At 42.8% G+C, this 19197-nt stretch overlaps 1 protein-coding gene across 1 annotated transcript in view; it reads right to left on the bottom strand.

Moving 5' to 3' along the window:
• Window positions 1–736: 736 nt before the first annotated feature.
• Window positions 737–19197, bottom strand: part of LOC147688954 (protein lifeguard 1-like) — a 206904-nt gene continuing 188443 nt past the window's right edge. The window contains exon 10 of the mRNA XM_086941860.1: window positions 737–2934. Within this exon, the coding sequence (XP_086797986.1) occupies window positions 2785–2934 (150 nt within the window). The 3' untranslated portion in view covers window positions 737–2784. The remainder of the gene's footprint in view (window positions 2935–19197) is intronic.

Consider the following 19197-nt stretch of genomic DNA (forward strand, 5'->3'; position numbering starts at 1 on the left):
ACCAGTATACCAATTGTGGGGTGTACAATGTACTTACCAATGAATTGTGAAAAGAGAGCACCGACACTGGAGTCCTGATTAGCAGGATCTAAGTGTACCACAGTCAAACACACTGACACCAGGCAAAAAGTGGGGGTAACTAGACCAGAAAGATCATATTTCCTTACATCCAAATTGACGAACTTCAGTGGCAATATAGATTTTTACCTCCACAGTAGGAAATTGGATGTTAAGAACCATAGCCGCCCTTCGCATTACAACTGCACAAGAAGCACTTTCTCCAGTAGCCGGCCCCAGAGAGACCAGCCCAGTGTTAGGAAAAGTGTCCACTCAATTGTCATCTTGTAATTCATCATACCAATTGTATGGTTCAGCAAATTCATCCCCTTAATCATAGCAATTATTAACAGAATCTGTTCCCAAAAGATTGTGGATGGTCTGGGCCCTTCCTAGAGGCAAGGGCAAAGTGTTATAGTACAACGTGTTGCTGAAAGGTTGAGACGCAGTGAAATCGGTTAAGAATTACAAGAGAAACCCAAATGTCCATGTGAACATGGGTATCAAGCATAAATTTGGAACAGGTGTTCACAAGTAACTCATGTTAGACAAAAATGTAAATATGATAGAAATGATCTGCCTTAAATTAATCTTAGTCACACCTTTCATAATAGGACAGAAAATACCTGTCATGAATCAATCAATTTCAAAACAAATATAGAGCAACCAGTATGGCTTATTTAAGTGCAATCCATCTGGATTCAAATTTTATTTTAGACTTGAACAGTAACACAATGCATAAGCAAAATTACACCGAGCGTCAAAGGTACATTAGTTTTTACAAGACAGCCTAATTTGCACATAACATGAGACCGCACTGGGCAGTTCCCACAGTGTGAGGTTTAACGTACAAGGTCTGTCTATATTAATGTCAGCAGCATTTGAACCGTACGCCTTTGTGAAGGTCTCTTCAGGACTGGGGATGAACTTGGGGGTGGTTTTTCTATTTACCTGAGCCTGGGTGCAGGAGGTTACTCCAGGAAGCCACAAGAATCGTGCCTATGGATGTACAGTAGCTACATGCTTTGAAGTTATGGTCTGACCTCAAGTACCAAAGACAAATCTGATGGGGATGTGTTACAAACATTTACTTACGATGACCCCTACAGGGTTTAAACCCTGTGGTTTTAGGGGGTGCCGTTCTTAATTGCACATTGATATTAAAATATCTAAAGTTTTATGAAAATTAGTATTGTGACGAAATGAGGTGTAGCTCTGTATCGGAATCTAGTGGCGTGGAAAGAAACTGATGCAAGTGTGCGTGGGTGGTGATTATATGCGACTCCATATGTCACTTCCAGATTGCGGAGACTCACAACACCACCTAGTGGCACGCAAGGGCATTGCTAAAGAGTTTCCAGATCTAGACTGCCACCTGAAGGATATTCAAAAGTTGAGGTATCTGCGGTTAGAAGAATCTAGCAGAAGGAAGATTGCGAGGTTCAAAGAACAAAGACTGCCTGCTTCTTGAGACAACAAAATTCAAAATATGCTTAGCCATGAGCAACTATTTCCCAGTTATGACCTCCTCCCCCAATGCTGTGGCATTCTTTCTACACATTTGAGCATATGACAAGGCATCCCTCTTTCAGAAAAACTCCCAAAACGTATTTATTTTCCTTGCATGTCAGTTAACTCCACTGACCGTTATACTGGCCAGAAGAAAAGGAAACAGTGGAAATAAGATAGCAACCACCCTGAGTACTATTTTTAGTTTCCCCCCTCCCTCAATATAATGTTATCATTGTTGGACTTGACTTGTACTAATTACTCTTGTTCCATGTAAAGTGCTCTAATATCACTTGGTGAAGTCTGAGCTATGTAAAACTGTTAAATAAAATAATAAATATCTCAAATACAATCTTGCCTGAGGCTGCAAATGATGGTAGCCATAAATTAAGAAAACCATAAGCAATAGTACATTAGAGCACAGGATAGCCCATTATACCATAACTTGCATGTAGGCAGGTTGCAGCAAAACACATTCTCCAGTTCATCTCTTTTGTGTGAACTTTGGGTAGACATCCTAAAGTGCCAGCATAATTCTCACAACTTGCTTCTAGAACTATCATTCAGTAACCCCTGAATCTTGGCACGTGTATATCTCGCCAAAAGTATTCTGCTGATGGTAAACGGTTGGATTGGGTTTGTGGGGGTTAAATGGGTGAATTAATATGTTTGTACTTGGAGTCAACTTCTACAACCCACTAGTTTGGAAGCAACTCTTTCGCATAGGTAGCCGTTGCTGCTTGGCTTCACACGCAGTGCAGCCGATGAGGTCACTTGTTATTCAGTGGGGTAGAAAGTTAGTTCCCATCTAATGTGAAATATGCTGTGGCTGCCAGTAACAAGAGTAGATTTCAGTCCTTCCTCTTAGTATCTTAAACTCACAGTGGCCATAAACCTATACTAATGCGCTCTAAACATGGGCTTCTCTGTTTCCCCACCCACTAACACAATGATTCCACATGCAATAATAGGACTCCTAAATATTGTGGAGTGTAAACAATGCTTTAAAAACATACATCAAGTACATTTCAAGCCATTCTACAGTCGTTCCTGTTGAATCTATGTGCATCTTCATAGTGGTATTTCCCCTGCATCCTTTTAAATAAATCTTCTGACAGGAATGTTCACACTGTCTTCTGAACTTTCTCTATCTCAAACGATCATCACGATTATTAGTTGTTGGGCAAGACATATTCTGATCTGTAGAAAACATATTGTCTAGCGTGCAAGTCCAATTATCTGTAAAATGAAGAGGAACATGTTTACAATATCAATGTACAAGTTCAGAGCTGCAAAGATGTATTCCTCTGGGCTCAAACTGTAACGGTGCTTTCCTCCAAGCATGATCTGGGTGTCCACCACCAGGTACTTAATAGGAAAAGAAAGAAAATACAGAATTTAGTCTTTGCTTTTTTAATTTCATTTTTAGTCACTTTTTAATGTGTTGTACACAAACAACTTTTCATCCAGTATACTAGTGATCTCATGAACAGCAGGAACCAATTATTTTATGAAGATTTTGCTAGGAAGTTTAGTTTATTACATGGTTTCGCCAAATACAGCTTTCACCTTTATGACATTTTTATTTGTTTTCAAACCATAAAATATACAGAAGAATGTATGAAGGGATTGAGCAGCCAATGAATTCAAATTCATTAGACTTCAAAAGGTTTAACCCTATATTTATATACAAACATTAAACAAAACTGTTTGGAAGGGTAAATGACATGCCTAAGATTCATTCATTTAAGGATCTCAATCAACAATTTTTACTCCTTTCCCTCCACTGTGCAATACCATGGTCTAACCAATATCCTCTTCAGTTTACATAATTCCAAATTGAAGAACACTCAAAATCATTAAACCAATATGGTATAAAAAAATGTGTATCTGAGAAAAAGCCTGGCGCTTCTACTCCAAAAGACATCAATAGCCCTCGATGTCAATAATTTTGATTGAGGAAACTAGGAAATATTGACCAATAAAGTCCATACTCATTTTCCAAAATCTAGATGATTCTTCTTAATATTCATAATTCTTTATTCAAAAGCCAAACAATATATGTTTATCCAAATAGCTTCAAATATTTCATTGGTCTATTATCAATAACATTTTCAGCAAGTGCATCCAGAAGCGGTTTTGCGGAATCCAGCTTCATCAGTGGTCTGGTTAAATGGTCTTTATATTTATAGATATAGTTAATATAGAAATCAGGTCATATGATCACTCCTTCACGTTTAAACATTGCCCATATCTTGGATCCTTTGAAGAGGAATGCCTGAAATGTATTGAGAATTATTTTTTGCTTGCCTACGATAGAATATTATCCTTGCTGATGTATAGACAGAGTTCTATACACCAAAACCATTATTTGGTCTGTATTGTTAACTTCTTGCACTTGCTTTTGTATTCTTTTAATTTGCAGATCAAACATGACATTTTGGTGACAAAAATAATTCTGTTATTCATCATTAAGACAGCGCAACAAGCTCCTCCTCTTAGTTTTCAAACCCTCAGTGTATTCCTGCATCTCCGACATGTCAGGTCCATGTAACCACCTAAGAGATATACATTCAAGCCATTTCAAGGGGATTAACTCGATCGATGGGTGTTTCCAACATCCCCTGTATTCTTTCCACTTTCCCCAGATCTTAGTCCATTTATTTGGGCAGTATCTGCTTTCGTAACAGACCCTTTCTGCCTGCATACCCAGTCCATATCTATTGCCCATTCTAGCAGTCGGATTAGATGCTTCCCTCCACTTCCTGGCTATATTGCGTTTGCCTACCATAAATCCTGACATCACCCAGGGACGATCCTTATTACTTAGGTCAGTTTCATCCCAAATATTCAATAAACACCACTTTGCCGATTGCGCCATAAGACAGGACGAAACCGCCTCCAATATTTCTGGAGCTCCAGACACTTCAACAGCAAATGGAAAAATGAGTCCTCACGGCCACACCCCTGGGGCATTGCGCCGAGTCAGTCCTACCCATCTTAACCATTGTTGTCAATGAGTAATAAGTCCTGTGTAAGATTTTCAACTGCATCAGGCAGCATCTGGAGAGTATAGCTACTTCCCAAGGTTATGCAATCGCCTCTTGCCAGTACTCATCCTCCAACCCACCCACATCACCCACCCATTTCTCTTGCAGACCAGGCAAGGGGCCGGGGGAGGTATTTAGGAGTTTATGATAGGTCTATGACATAACTTTTTTCTTCATGTAATCATCCAACAGCCTATCCTCCAGCAGAGAGGACTCTGGGAGCTTCTCCCCGCTTGGCGGTGCCTTGCACAAAGCGTGGCTAATCTGGAGGTAGCGGTATGTCTCTGTGTGCGCCAACTGATAGTTACTTTGTAAGTCGGCAAAGGATATTACCTCCCCATGTGCCCTCAGGTCCCCTACGCTCAAAACGCTTATCAAGTCCCACTGATTGAAGCCCTGTAGCGTAGCCAATATGCCCAGTTTCGCCGTGTCCCATAGCAGATAGCTTGGGTGATTTTACCGCTTCACCCCAGAGCCCCCAGTGCTGTGTGCCATATGTGAATCATAATGGAAGTCGGAGTTGAAAGGACTTGTAGCGCTTCCCACCATCTATGACCCTGAGGTGGCCTCCTGGTTGCAATGAACGTCCATCCTTTCTATAAGCGGGTTCATCCTGTGGGAGCTGAACCCAGTGAATCACTGTTGTAAGTTAGGCGACCCAATAATATTTGCGAAGAGATGGAAGAGCTATTCCCCAATCATACCAGCTCCTCATCAATTCTGGGAGGGATATTCTTGGGTCACCCCCATCCCCTAGGAGTGTTCGGATCACATTATCTACCGCTAACAATTTCTTCTTCAGTGTTTCATCTGCTACAAAGGTGCACCAAATGGAGGAGAACACTACACGTGTTGGCTGCATGTGTTGAAAATCTTTTGTATTATAGATCAATAAATTATTTGAAGCTATTTGAATAAAGAGATTGTGTTTGACTTTTGAATAAAGAATTAAAAAGAAGAGCCTGGACTTCTGAAAATTAGTACAGATTTGAAAGGACAATATTTCTGAGTTTACCCAAATATTGAATATATATATATATATATATATATCTGACACATCTGTTTATAGTGAGAAATTTGTTGTTATTCTTTTCTCTATTACTAAGAAGCAATCCCTTCCTGCACAAAAACAATCTTGTCCGGGATGTAGGCAACCTTGCACCATGACGTAAGGGTTACCGCTTTGGCACTAGGCTATGAGACAACAGAAGTGCACCATATCTTAGTAGATACGGCGCAGTGCTTCAAGTTGCCTTGAAAGGGTGTGTTGCCTCAAAGGTTAGTAAATCCTGGGCCCGGGTCTTTTTCCTTTGTTTGTCGATTTCGGCTTTACCAGGCCAGTTGCAGTGTGAAGAGTTAATTAGCAGATACAGTAGTTTTACTCCCCAGCCTTTCCCTTCCCAGGAACTAGACCCAACACTGTTAAGGGTTCTTTTGTATGGGGAGGCCTTTGAACCTCCTGCTGGCCAGAAAAGTCATTAATTTGGCCCAACAGGGGGAACTAAGGCCTGGAATCTTCTTATGGCTGAGCTAGGGAAATGACAATTCTTAAAATACCATAAGGAGGACAGCTCTCACAAAAGGTATCACAAAAGCGGATCTGCACTCCATACATGTTCATCCAAAAATTGACACCTGATTGGTGGTGTTGCTAGACCGAAGTATGGTGAAACCCTGTTGTGGCGCAGATTTCGTCCATAAGATATAATGAAGTGAGCACATTGTCTTTCAGATAGCACTAGACCCCTACACTATGAATGCCCACTCGCATAAGGCCTGCACCAGATCAGTACAAATCCCTCACCGATCCCTTCTGAGAGAGGCTACGTGTGTGCAGATACTGGGCTGAGCTAGATGGTAATCTCACACGCTCAGCCTCCACATGTGTGCACATGCATGTGAATGCAACACAGGTATCGAACTCACTCACATTAAAAATCCCAAACCGGATAGTCCAAAAATTAAAAATCCAGGGGGATTAAATGGGAGCAACACATTCCCTACAACACTATTTTCATTTTCTTTTTTTTTTAATTAAAAAGATTTTTTTAAATATCCCCAAAAGTGCATCAAGGGCCATATGTATCATCATCACCATTTGCGATTTCGAAATAGCGAATTTGAAGGAATCGCTATTTAGAAATCGCTAAATGGTATGTATGTACAAAATAGCTATTTTTTAGCGATTTCCAATTATTCCTTATTGCAAATTCGCAAATAAGGAATAATTTCCCATTCATTTCTATGGGCCAGGCGGCCCATAGAAATGACTGTGAAATAATTCCCAATTTGCTAATCGCAATTTGAGAATTATTTCAAGGGTGCAGGGGTGTCTCAAGGACACCCTGCTGCACCCCTGTAAATTACATGTGTGTGCATATGGTGCACATACATGCCCAATGAGCATGTGTGTGCGTCATATGCCACCCTCACAAATGCACAATTGTGCATATTTACAAGAAATCGCAAATTACCACCAACTACAAGTTGGTGGTAATTTGCGATTACTAAATCTGAAATCGCAATTATTAAAAGCTTCATACATGGCATTTAAGGAATCGCAAAATTGCGGTTCCTTAAAGCAAAATAAGGAATCACAATTTTTTGCGATTTCTTATTTTGCTAATTTTTCATACATTCCAAAGTCGGTAAAAAGGCCGTTTGCGATTTGCTAAGGCTGAAATTCTGCGAATTTCAGCCTTAACGAATCGCATAAGGCTTGATACATATGGCCCTAAGATACGGGAATGCCCTCTTCTAACACAAGTATAGGCGCACAAAAGGGCACAGGAAGACAGTATAAGAAGGGATGAATAATTACCATCTTTAATTCATGCTTTTCTGAGAGGTTAGAAAGCTATTTAAAAAAATGCATTTAGAATTGGGAATGTAGATAACAGTAGGGAACATCTTTTCTGAGTCACAAGCACAGTGTTTGGCTTTGCTCTAGTAAATAAGCTAGTTTTCTCAATGGGCATATTGGTTAAGCGCAATTACAGCATTTAGCAGGACAAAAGATGCATTTCTATGGTATAGAATACGATCTGCCAGTTTTATCGATTATCATTGAAATGTTTGCTTACTTTTTTGTGTAAAGGATTTTGGTGCTAGATGCTTGTGCAGAGAAATCTATTGTAACAAATTATTTTGTCGTTTGCCTTTTATTCTTAATTATTTTTCCTAGTCTCAGGCAATTTTTTTATGCTAGTGAATCTTTCCTACTCATGAAGGATTGTGATGTACTTTTTTTTTTAAACTACTGCTGCTAGGTAGTCTACCTTGACTTTTAATATTGGTGTGACTGTGCAATTTCCTTATGGTATTTTTTTTTTAAAGTGTAACTTTCCCTAGGTTCCAGCTTTACCCCGTGACTTGTTACTCTCTGTCAAAGGACCTCAATTATTCTAACATGATTTGCAATCTGGTTAGCACTTGCAGGTACAGTTGGTTGCCCACTCTTTGTGCAAATGAAACGATTCTCCTATCTGTTTCTTCTTTGCTGAATGCTTAGCTGTTGTGAGGTTCCTTGAAAGCTTGTTCAAACCCATAATACCCAGATTTACAAGTTCTCAGATGCATTCCACCCTGTCACTATCCAGTTACAAGATTTTCTTGCAGACCTCCCTGCATTGTTTCAATTTTGTCTCTATTTAGTTGCGGTCTTAGTAGTAGTCCTTAGTAAAGTGACTGCATTTGTGTGGTATCTAATGTCCTTGAAGGGAATTTTCCATTATGACCATTAATAGGGAGTCATCTGCACATTACAGGATTGTCAATCCAATGTGTTGATGTTCATTTACCTGCAGGTTGCATATCACTGGAGCCAGGATATATCCCTTAACTGGATCTATTCTGAGGCTATTTTCTTTGGCAGTTCCCCCATACAGCGTAAATGACTATTATTATGATTAGATGTCTCAGATACTGTTGGTCTCGTGTTTTAATCAAAATCAGTTCCAGTATATCAAGTTATATGCTTTAGAGTAGTCAAGGAAGCCCATATAATGTGGTTAGGCTCCTATGCTTTGTTTCTTACACGTTATTGTACGTTAAATGTATTTATAGATTAGTCTGCATCAAGAAGCTTTGTGTTAGAGCAGAGCAAAACAATGCTAAAATACGTTTAAGGATTGTTGTGCAAATATAAACCAAACTAGCGCAAAGCACACGCTCGACCCTATATTCACCTCCAGCAAACACATCTCCTTTGATCACACCACAGCTCTCCATTGGACAGACCACAACTGCGTTCACTTTAGCTACAAAAAGACCACGACCCACAACCCCCCACAACCTATTCCTCGAAGAAACTGGAACAAAATCACCACCGACCAACTGTTCACATCGCTAAACCAAAACCCTCCTGCCATATCATCAGACCCAAACCAAGCTGCCACCAAACTCACACAATGGATCACCCACAGCGCTGACGTATTAGCACCCTTGAAAAACCATCAGATCAAACAAGGTAGCAAAAAGGCCCCCTGGTTCAACGATGACCTTAAGAAATCCAAGAAGTTATGTCGTACCCTCGAGAAAACCTGGAGAAAAAACCCAACCACCGAAAACCTGATCACCTTCAAGGACGCCACCCGCAAACACCACCAATTGATCCGATCCACCAAGAAATCAGCATTCAAGGATCGACTCGACAACAACGCCCACAACAGCAAGGAACTATTCAACATTGTCAAAGAATTTACCAACCCCACCGCCGGCACCAACGACATCACTCCCTCACAAGACCTCTGCGACACTTTATCCTCTTTCTTCCACAACAAAATCGCCGACATACATAACAGCTTTGAAAACCAGTCCGATGAACAGTCCACTCCACCCACCTCCGAACCAAAACAGCACTCTCACAACCTTTTCGCCTGGAACCCAATCACCACTGAAGACACCATCCGCCTGATGAACTCCACTCACTCAGGATCGCCAACCGACCCATGTCCCCACCACATCTTCAACAAAGCAGACTCCATCATCGCACCCCATCTCCGCGATGTCATCAACTGTTCCTTCAACTCCGCTACCTTCCCGGAAAGCTGGAAACATGCCGAAGTCAGCGCCCTTCTGAAGAAACCCACAGCAGACCCCTCTGAACTTAAGAACTACCGCCCCATCTCACTCCTCCCATTCCCTGCCAAAGTCATTAAGAAAGCCGTCAAAAGTCAGCTCGCCGTCTTCCTTGAATCCAACAATTCCCTCGACCCTTCACAGTCCGGCTTCCGAGCCAAACACAGCACCGAAACCGCCCTCATCGCAGCTACAGACGGCATCCGAACGCTACTGGACAACGGAGAAACAGTTGCCCTCATCCTACTCGACCTCTCCGCCGCCTTCGACACAGTATGTCATAGCACACTCATACAACGCCTCAACAACGTCGGAATACAAGGAAAAACTTTGGATTGGATCATCTCGTTCCTCGCCGGAAGAACCCAGAGAGTCCACCTCCCCCCATTCAAATCAGAGGCCACCAAAGTCATCTGTGGTGTACCACAAGGATCTTCACTCAGCCCCACCCTCTTCAACGTATACATGAGTCCCCTCGCATCCATCGCGCGCCAACACAACCTCAACATCATCTCCTACGCAGACGACACCCAGCTGATCCTCTCCCTCACCAAAGACCCAAACACCGCCAAAACCAATCTACACGAAGGAATGAAAGAAGTAGCCGAATGGATGAAGAACAGCCGTTTAAAACTTAACTCGGACAAAACGGAAGTCCTCATCTTAGGATCATCCCCCTCTGCCTGGGACGACTCATGGTGGTCACCGGCCCTGGGTACAGCACCCATACCTACAGATCATGCACGTAACCGGCTTCATCCTAGACTCCTCCCTCTCGATGACCAGACAAGTCAACGCCGTCTCATCTTCATGCTTCAATATCCTACGCATGCTCAAAAAAATCTTCTGCTGGATCCCCACCGAAACAAGAAAGACAGTCACCCACGCACTGGTCACCAGCCGATTGGATTATGGAAATACCCTTTACGCCGGGACCACAGCCAAACTACAGAAAAAACTCCAACGCATCCAAAACGCCTCATCCAGACTCCTACTGGACATTCCCCGTCATGCTCACATTTCCGGTCACTTGAAGGATCTCCACTGGCTCCCCGTCAACAAGAGAATAACGTTCCGTCTCCTCACCCACGCACACAAGGCCCTCTACGACCTAGGACCTGAATGCCTCAACCCACGACTGTCCTTCTACACACCCACCCGCCAACTACGATCATCCAATCAAGCCCTCGCCGCAATTCCGCGCATCCACAGATCCACCATGGGAGGAAGATCCTTCTCCTACTTAGCGGCCAAAACCTGGAATTCTCTCCCCACTCACCTCCGACTTACACAGAACCACCTCTCCTTCAGAAAGCAACTAAAAACCTGGCTATTCGATAAGTAATGCACCCACCCTCCCTCAAGCGTCTTGAGACCCTCTGGGTGAGTAGTGCGATATACAAATTCCTGAACTTGAACTTGAACTAGCATTGTAACATATTCAATAGACAATGTACCAAAACTGGGAATCTGAAGGCCCTCATATCAAGGAAGCAAAGCACAGACAGACAGAGAACATTATGAGTGGTGAGTATATATGTCACGTTACATAAGAAACCAGTAGGTAAAAGGACAATTGTGTTGTGAAATTGCGATGCAAGCTTTCTGCTCTCAGGATCAGAGGTAAAGAGTTCTACTTGGCTGGAGTCGCAATGGAGAAAGCTCTATCTCCAAACGTGGAATTTCTTGATCTGGGAGTCTACAGAAGGCATTCTTTGATCAGAGGGAGAGTTGATGTCGTTCGAAGTTGACTGCAAGAAAATGTAGTTCCCTAGTGTAAATGACCTTATTGGTGATAACAATAGATTTGAACAGGATTCGTTGGAGGAGCAGTAAATTGGTGCACTCGCTTACAATCAAGTGGATAAGGACACTTCTCGAAAGTCCAGAAAGGGGTCTGGTTGTCACATTTTGGACCTAACCGAAGTCTATTTAATGCTTGGTTCAATCTTGATTGAATTACAAATTCAAAAAGTGATGCAAGAAAGATTTTTAGTGCTTTTAAAAAAAAATAGTTTGAGACTTTAGCTAGTGAGGAATGGAGGGAGAGCTGAATAGCAAAGTGGATACCAAGATTAAAGACTAGATGCTGCTGTGAGAGTGGGGCTATAGATGTGGACTAGAAGTTGTTGCCAACCTATTTATATGATTTTTAGAGCTGAACAATTTTCTTAACTAGTTTTAGTTTCAAATTGTTTGCGACCATCCACCATCGTGTTATAGGTACTAGCGTTTTTTTATCAAGGCTGACCCATGGTCCACTTCCAAGGCCACTCAGTACTGAAGAACGTCTGGGTGTCATCAGTGCCAAGGAAATATCACCACATGTGGGATGTTGCAATTGGGTCAGGGTCCGAACTGTAAACAGCAATGGTAGCAGAATGGACCACTGCAGGACAGCATAAACGACTGGAAGAGGACCGCATTAGGTCCTGCTGTAGACATAAGAAGACAGCCAGTCAAGAACAGGTACTGTAAAGCGGACCCCAGACAGCCTAGAGGTAAGGATTTAATGGTAACTCATTTTGAATGCAGCAAGAAAGACTAATAAAACCATTCCATACAGGAGCTTTCGAAGGTCAACAAGGTCTCAAATAACCACCAGCTTTTTGCTTCTTCCTAGAGGGAACTTTGGAGGATGACTGGGATCCAAGGAAGGCTTTTTTTCCTTTTTTAGCATTGGTTTATTGATGGCCGATGACCATTCCTAAGCATGAACTGTCAAGAAAGAAACTGTCATTCATCAGAACAGAGGCCATTGCTGTCCTACTAAACCTCGGGTGCTGATTGGAGTTTTGCAAGCGCTAAAGAAGTATCACACCATCTATTTCAAGCACAACAAAAAAAGCTCTAAGGGTGCTTCAAAGTTATAGGATGAAAAACACCCAACTCCTCGCTGCGTAATCAAATGATTAGGCACAATCAGATTTCACAAGAAGCCGAGAGGTGTAAAGTAACCTCGGCGAAACGCGTTGGTTGGGATTGGATCAGAACTTTAATGGAATAAAAGAAGATAATCTGCATGGGAGATTTTCTGGATGTCTTTTTATATGGACTAAGCTGAATTTGGGCTATTACATGTGGAGTGCTTCAATCCTTGTGAAAGCCATTGCTGTCCTAAACTGGGTCCGGAGGAAAATCCCCATAACAATATGGCTGCAGTCTAACAGACTGGCTACATAGGCAGCCCTGGATTAGCAGCATCTGGAATATGCAGAAGCAAAATGGTTTCATAACTGATTACAATTTGTCAATCTTGTCATCCAGAAAAGTCAGGTTTTCAAGTATGTCAACTGAATGCAGAGGCTGGGCCTGCAATGCTACAGTAAAGCTTAATTCTCCAATCACCGTATAGATCTCTTTTGTGAAGTTGGGAACACTCTTGTAATACATTCGGAGAAGTAGCTGGTCTTTGCACCTGTGGTCTGAACATTATAAGTTTCAAAGGCAGCTACATAATGAGTTTTTTACTCTGAATTACAGGTTTTTCTCCTTTTCCTTTTGCTCTGATATGCCATGAGTGTAGCCCGAGAACGTTTAGTACAGAACCACAGATTGGAGTTATGCTTTTGATGTAGTATGACCTTGCATGAAATGGCCAGAATGAAGGTGTTCAAGTTTCTTGCTAGCTTGGCAATTAGGTCTTTAAGAAACAGAGTTGAATCGCCTTGTGAGAAAATGCTAAGAAACCCTGTGAATACGGAGGTAGGTGAGAAGTAAACATATTAATACTGAATAGTTTCCAATTCCTACTGTTTATAGATAGATTATATAGGAACAACTTTCCCCTTTGTGATCCTACCCTACTATGGAAAGGGACTCAAGTATGATCTGAGCAGCGGAAGGGTCTCTGGACTGGAAAATATAGAATCCAATTAATGGTCTACCTGATGTGTAGGTTTATTGGAGATCTTCTAGAAGGTTAAGCATCTACCCAGAGGGTTTTGTTTTTACAGCAGAACGCCAGAACGCAAGTCGACAATCCTGGTGCAACTACGACGGCTGCGGGTGCAGGTGGTGAACAACGAGCGGTTCCCTGATTGTAGCCGTGCGGGCTGCCCGGCCCCCCGGCCTCGGCCCGGCCCCCGGCCCCCTTCCACCTGTTGATCTGGTGCCCGCTTGTCCTGTGAGTTGAGTTGCCGGGTCATCTGCGGCATTTAGTGGCATTCTGCAGAGCGGAGTAGAGCAGCAGGAGTCCGTGCGAGGTTGCAAGGTTGCGAGGCTGCGGGAGGGGCCGGCAGGTGAGCTGTGTGCAGGGCCGTCCTCCCCGTCATAGTTTCCGAGTTTCAGCGGCATTCAGCATTCAGCAGAGCAGTATTCAGTGGAGCAGCGGGGGTTAGAGGAGTTTCATCGTCCTCACCATCATTGGAGCTGAGTGAGAGAGCGAGCGTGAGAGGCGCTATAGAGGCTGGAAAGACGCCGGAAGACGCTGCTCCATTGCCGGGCTCATGGCACTGGCACTTGCACTTGCATCAGTAACCGGTAAGCAGTGTCACCCAGTCTACCAGCAGGATTTCATCTGCCCTCATTATCTACATTTGCCTCAACCCCTCTCCCTGCTTACATTAAAAAGCTTTGGGCCCGGTCCCGGTCCATGGCTCCCGGCTCCCGGCCTCTGAATAGACCCTGAATAGACCCTGAACAGACCCTGAAAGAGGTGCCCCTGCCGGCGGACTATTTATTTAAGAGCGTTGAGTGCTAGCAGGATTGTCTAACAAGAGAAGAGCTGAACTATTCTGAACTGAACTGAACTTTGTACCGAACTGTACTATACTATACGGTGCTGAACTGTATTGAACTGTACTGTGCAGGAAGCCAGAGAGGCGACGACAACGACGAGACAACAAGTAGCGGCTATAACCCAACGCTATGTTGGAGTTAGTTTAAGATAGTTGAGAGCCGAGTGTAGAGTGAGTGGGCCTACGGGCGGGGCATTTGAAGTAGTAGCTGTGTGTGGGGGGGGATAGCCTGACGCCCCTGCCCTGGCCCCTCTCATTCACCCGCTATTGTTGGTTTATCGGTTCACCTGTATTGCCTCAGCCACCATAGTCCAGGCTGCCAGACGGGGGTCAGCGTGCGGGTCTTGCTTGAATCGCTGCTGAATCGCCCAGGCCCAGGGCGGGGTGGCGTGAGGGGTAAAAGCAGTTGTGAGCTTCCATACCACAAGGCGGTGGCATTTATTTTATTTTATCTTTGTGCACTCTTTATGACTAATTGATTGTCCATCTGTCTAATTTTTAATTTATTGAACTGACGCTTGTACTAGTACTCGGTGTTCCACTTTCAATTACAATAATCGCCAAATATAATGACAGCTAAAAAGCTAAGGTCTGGGCGGTTATTAGTAGGAAGGACTTGTTCAAAGACTAAATCAAATCCCCTACGTAACAAGGATTTTTCCGGTATGCAGCTAAAAGGAAAATGTTAACTATATAGTTTATGGGAAAGGGGAAAGGATAGAGTCCCCCAAGTGGGATCAAAAACTGTAGACAGAAATGGAGAGGGAGACAGAGATGGAGGAGTAATTGTGAGTGGGAACAGCCATTATGTCGAAATAGTTGAATCAGCAAATATGGCAGAGGTTATACTGTCGGGGAGGGTGGGTCCCTAGGTCCCCCAGAACCTCGGACCCATTTGTCGCAAACTGTTGGGGTTCAAAATAGTTCTCCAACCCTCCAAGGATCCTCTGGACCTACTTTTAAAACAGCGGAGGTGATAGTGCATAGACCCACACCTGCCCCCGGTGGAACCATAGTAGAACCACTCGGTCCCTCTTCGGTTGAAGTGGTTCGAAGTAATGATTTCTCTTTTCCAGATCTTGATCTAGAGCTCTGCAGGAGATCTATCGCCAGTGATTCTAGCAAGATTATAGAATTAGCAAACACCCCAGTAGCTAAGGCCACTATAGGACTTAAATAATTCAGCAGTACTCCATCTAATAAATCCAATTACTCTCCATCACAGTCACGCACCTCCACGAGCCCTGATTTAAACATTACTGCTATTCAACCCAGTCAAACCACCCGGAAGGAAATATTTGTCTTGGACTCTTTATTATCTCTAGAACATCTGCTATCTTCCATTCTAAAGTTACTTGAAAAATTTGTTGGAGGGTCAGACTGTGTGCTGGAAACCGTAACACAAATACTAAAGGTTTTATTAAACAGTAAACAGGGGAAGGAACTTAGTTTAAAAACGGACTCTATACAAGTAGGACTAGAAGCGAAGAAAGATAAGCTGGTGGAGAACACGGTTGAGAATGCTAACGGTGACTTAATCCTAATTGACCATGATGGTAACTCCCAATCCTTTGAGCAAATGAATACAGCCGTTACGATTGAGAAGATCCTTGATTCCTCATCAAACGCAATGACAGTTGATTGCGTTAGTGAGTGTGCTGAAGAACCAACTGGACTTAGGAAAAAGGGTAGAAAAGGAGCTATTTCCTATTTTTAAGACCCAGGCAAATGATGAGAAAGAGGGTGTTTTGGATTCATCAGGTGTGGGGAAAAAGGAAAAAAATGGGAAACTTAAAAAGTACAGAGGGAAAAAGATACGAAGATTTGCAAAAAAGAGGCAAAGAAAAATTTGTTTCAAAGGCGAGGGTGAGGAGGCATTGCAACAAGAAGCTCCATGGAAGATGCACAGCCTTCCACCCGGGGCAACTTTCTCCCCACATGAAACTCTGTTGATCGCTCTAGTGAGAGGCCTCCTCCTCCTTCCCTTTAAACTTTGTTTTTGACTTTGCTGCCTCACGTTCTGCGAACGGCTGCCTTGGTGCCTGTGGTCTTTCTTCCCTGACCCCTGGTCTCCGGTTTGAACTCCTCTGCCCCAGCTCCACATGGACGATGAGGCTGTGATTTTGCTGCGGACTGCCTTTCTCCCCCCGATCTTGCTGGCTATGGCAGCCCTCTTCCTGGACTTTCGGACCTGTCCTAGCTACCTTTCTATTGTCTCTCCTGTTGCCTCTGACACACTCCTCGCTTTTACTTTTCCTTCTGTCCTGCCCGCCATTTTGATGCTGTTCTCAGGCGTTTTTCTCTGGTCCCCGACCTGTCTTCTTGTCCATTCCTTCGTCTTTTACCCTTTTCACTAGTTTCCCCCTTGATGTTCCTCAAATGTTTCTTCCCTTTTCTGCTTTGCCTTCTCTCCTTACCCTTGATTCCCTCCCACCCTTCCGTGGTGTTGTGACCACGTCCCCCTACGACCCCACTTAACGGAACTCTGCCTGAGGGAATCTACAATGTGTGTATATATATGTATATTGGGATAACCCTAATCACTAGTATATGCAGTAGACCTTTGTACCATCTACCGTTCCTATGTGACTCTTAGAGTATATCCAGTCATATCCCTTCCCTATGTATATAGAGATAACTCTAATCACTAGTATATGCAGTAGACCGCTGTGCTCTCTTCCATTTCTATGTGACTCTTATAGTATATTCATTCGTATCCCTTCCCTTTGTTTATAGAGAACTCTAATCACTAGTATATGCAGTAGACCTTTGTACTATCTACCATTCCTATGTAACTCTTAGAGTATATCCATTCGTATCCCTTCCCTATGTATATAGAGATAACTCTAATCACTAGTATATGCAGTAGACCTTTATACTATCTACCATTCCTATGTGACTCTTAGAGTACATCCACTTGTATGTCCTCCTTGTGTGACTTTACATCTTGTACATTTGCAATTTTTTCCGTGTGTATCCTTTTTGTAAAGCATGTAATCCTAAGTCCTTATGTTTTTCAACTGGTGCTTATGTAAAGCTCTCTGACACCTTCGGGTAAAGTTTGCGCTATAGAAAATCACATAAATAAATAAATAAAAAGAATATGTAGAGACCTCTATTAGAAAGGATTCTTCCCAGGGGCCATCGCACAATGTATCACAAGATATGAACCAGTATGTCGAAGCAGACCAAGTAATTCTAGAGCCCATAGAGCAGGTGATAGGGCCATTGTTGACTTGCAAGCCCACCCTCCAAATACTACACACCCCCTGTCAGCTCCCTATAATTTCGTAACGGAGGGGTTACCAAGTGTTAAAATTGCGGTACAGCAGTTGCCTGCTAGCATAGCTTCTTCAGCACTCAATCCCTTGGCTATGCCATTCCCGGAAACGGAAGAAAGCAAAGGTGAACTTTTGATGCCTAATGATGTCTGTGTACGGGAAATTATAGATACATTCCATTTAGACTTCTTGCCTCTGTTTGATAAGGATCTTATATTAAATTGGTCTTCGCTCCTCAAATGTCTTCTGGAGATCGAAAGTTTGAAACTTATCCAAAGTAGTGATATAAGTTTAGTCTCCATCTTCAGAACAGAAGTTGGGCATATAACGAGGGTAAGGTTCAATTACAAAATTATTGTAAATCTTATACTTCAATGGTCAGAAAGCCTACAAAGTAGGGGGATCAACGTCATCCCTTTCTTGGAGAAACCACGAAATAGAGTTCTCGGCAACAAGCCCCCGATAATTCATGCAGACTCAGGTAGTAGAGACCGTCCTCTTGACACCGAGGACTTAAAAATCTGCATCTCTAAAAACGGAAGACAAGTGAAACTTTTAGATCCTATCCCTCTCTCCTCTCAGCGGAATTCCATAGAGGAGAGCCTAATTGGAATTGGTTACCTGGCGTCCTGTCGAGCAGATCCAATAATACTCTTCCCCCACACCCATTCTTTTAGCAATGAACTAAAAATTGTATCGTGGAATGCTGCAGGAATAAAGAATAGTAGGGAAAAGCTGAATTTTCTACACACACTAGATGCAAACGTGATATGTCTCCAAGAGACTTGGTGTACAGAGAAATTATTACTAGGTAAAGATTATTTTACGCTAGATGGCAGAGCAATACCATCCAGGAGAGGACATGCAAGGGGCGGGGTGGCTTGTCTGTTGTCTAATAAGATAAAATGGAAATATGTTTATTACTTAGAACCTAGCAACCTTTTTCAGGCAATAACATTGTTTAATTTTGACAACGCTGAAAAATGTAAACCACTGATCCTGATAAATGCTTATATTCCTCCAGACGCCTGCCACAATGCACTTTTAAAGAAAGTCTTTTTATACATTAAGAAAGCGCCTGAAGCTGAACCTTCGCCTCATATAATTTTGTTAGGGGATCTTAACTGTAAAATCTCCAACCTTAATTTAGATATATTTAGAAATAAGGAAAAAGAAGAATCCTTGCAGATTCCTCAAGCGCTTCTCCCACGAAACATTAGGACAAACATGAGAGGGAAACTGCTTCTTGAAGAATTGACAAAAGTTGACGGCATTATAGCAAATGGAAGGTTACCCTCAGATACACCGGCAAACTTTACCTGTAAATCAAATAATAGTGAATCCATCCTAGACTATGTGATAGTGGGATGTACCTCCTTCGTCCTTCTGAAAGATCTTAAGGTCTCTAATACACCCCATAGCGATCATAAAGTGCTAACTCTCACTGTAAATTTAAATCCAATTCTGACCGATCCTTGGACA

Source organism: Lissotriton vulgaris, chromosome 10, assembly GCF_964263255.1.
Source record: "Lissotriton vulgaris chromosome 10, aLisVul1.2, whole genome shotgun sequence".
NCBI lineage: Eukaryota > Metazoa > Chordata > Amphibia > Caudata > Salamandridae > Lissotriton > Lissotriton vulgaris.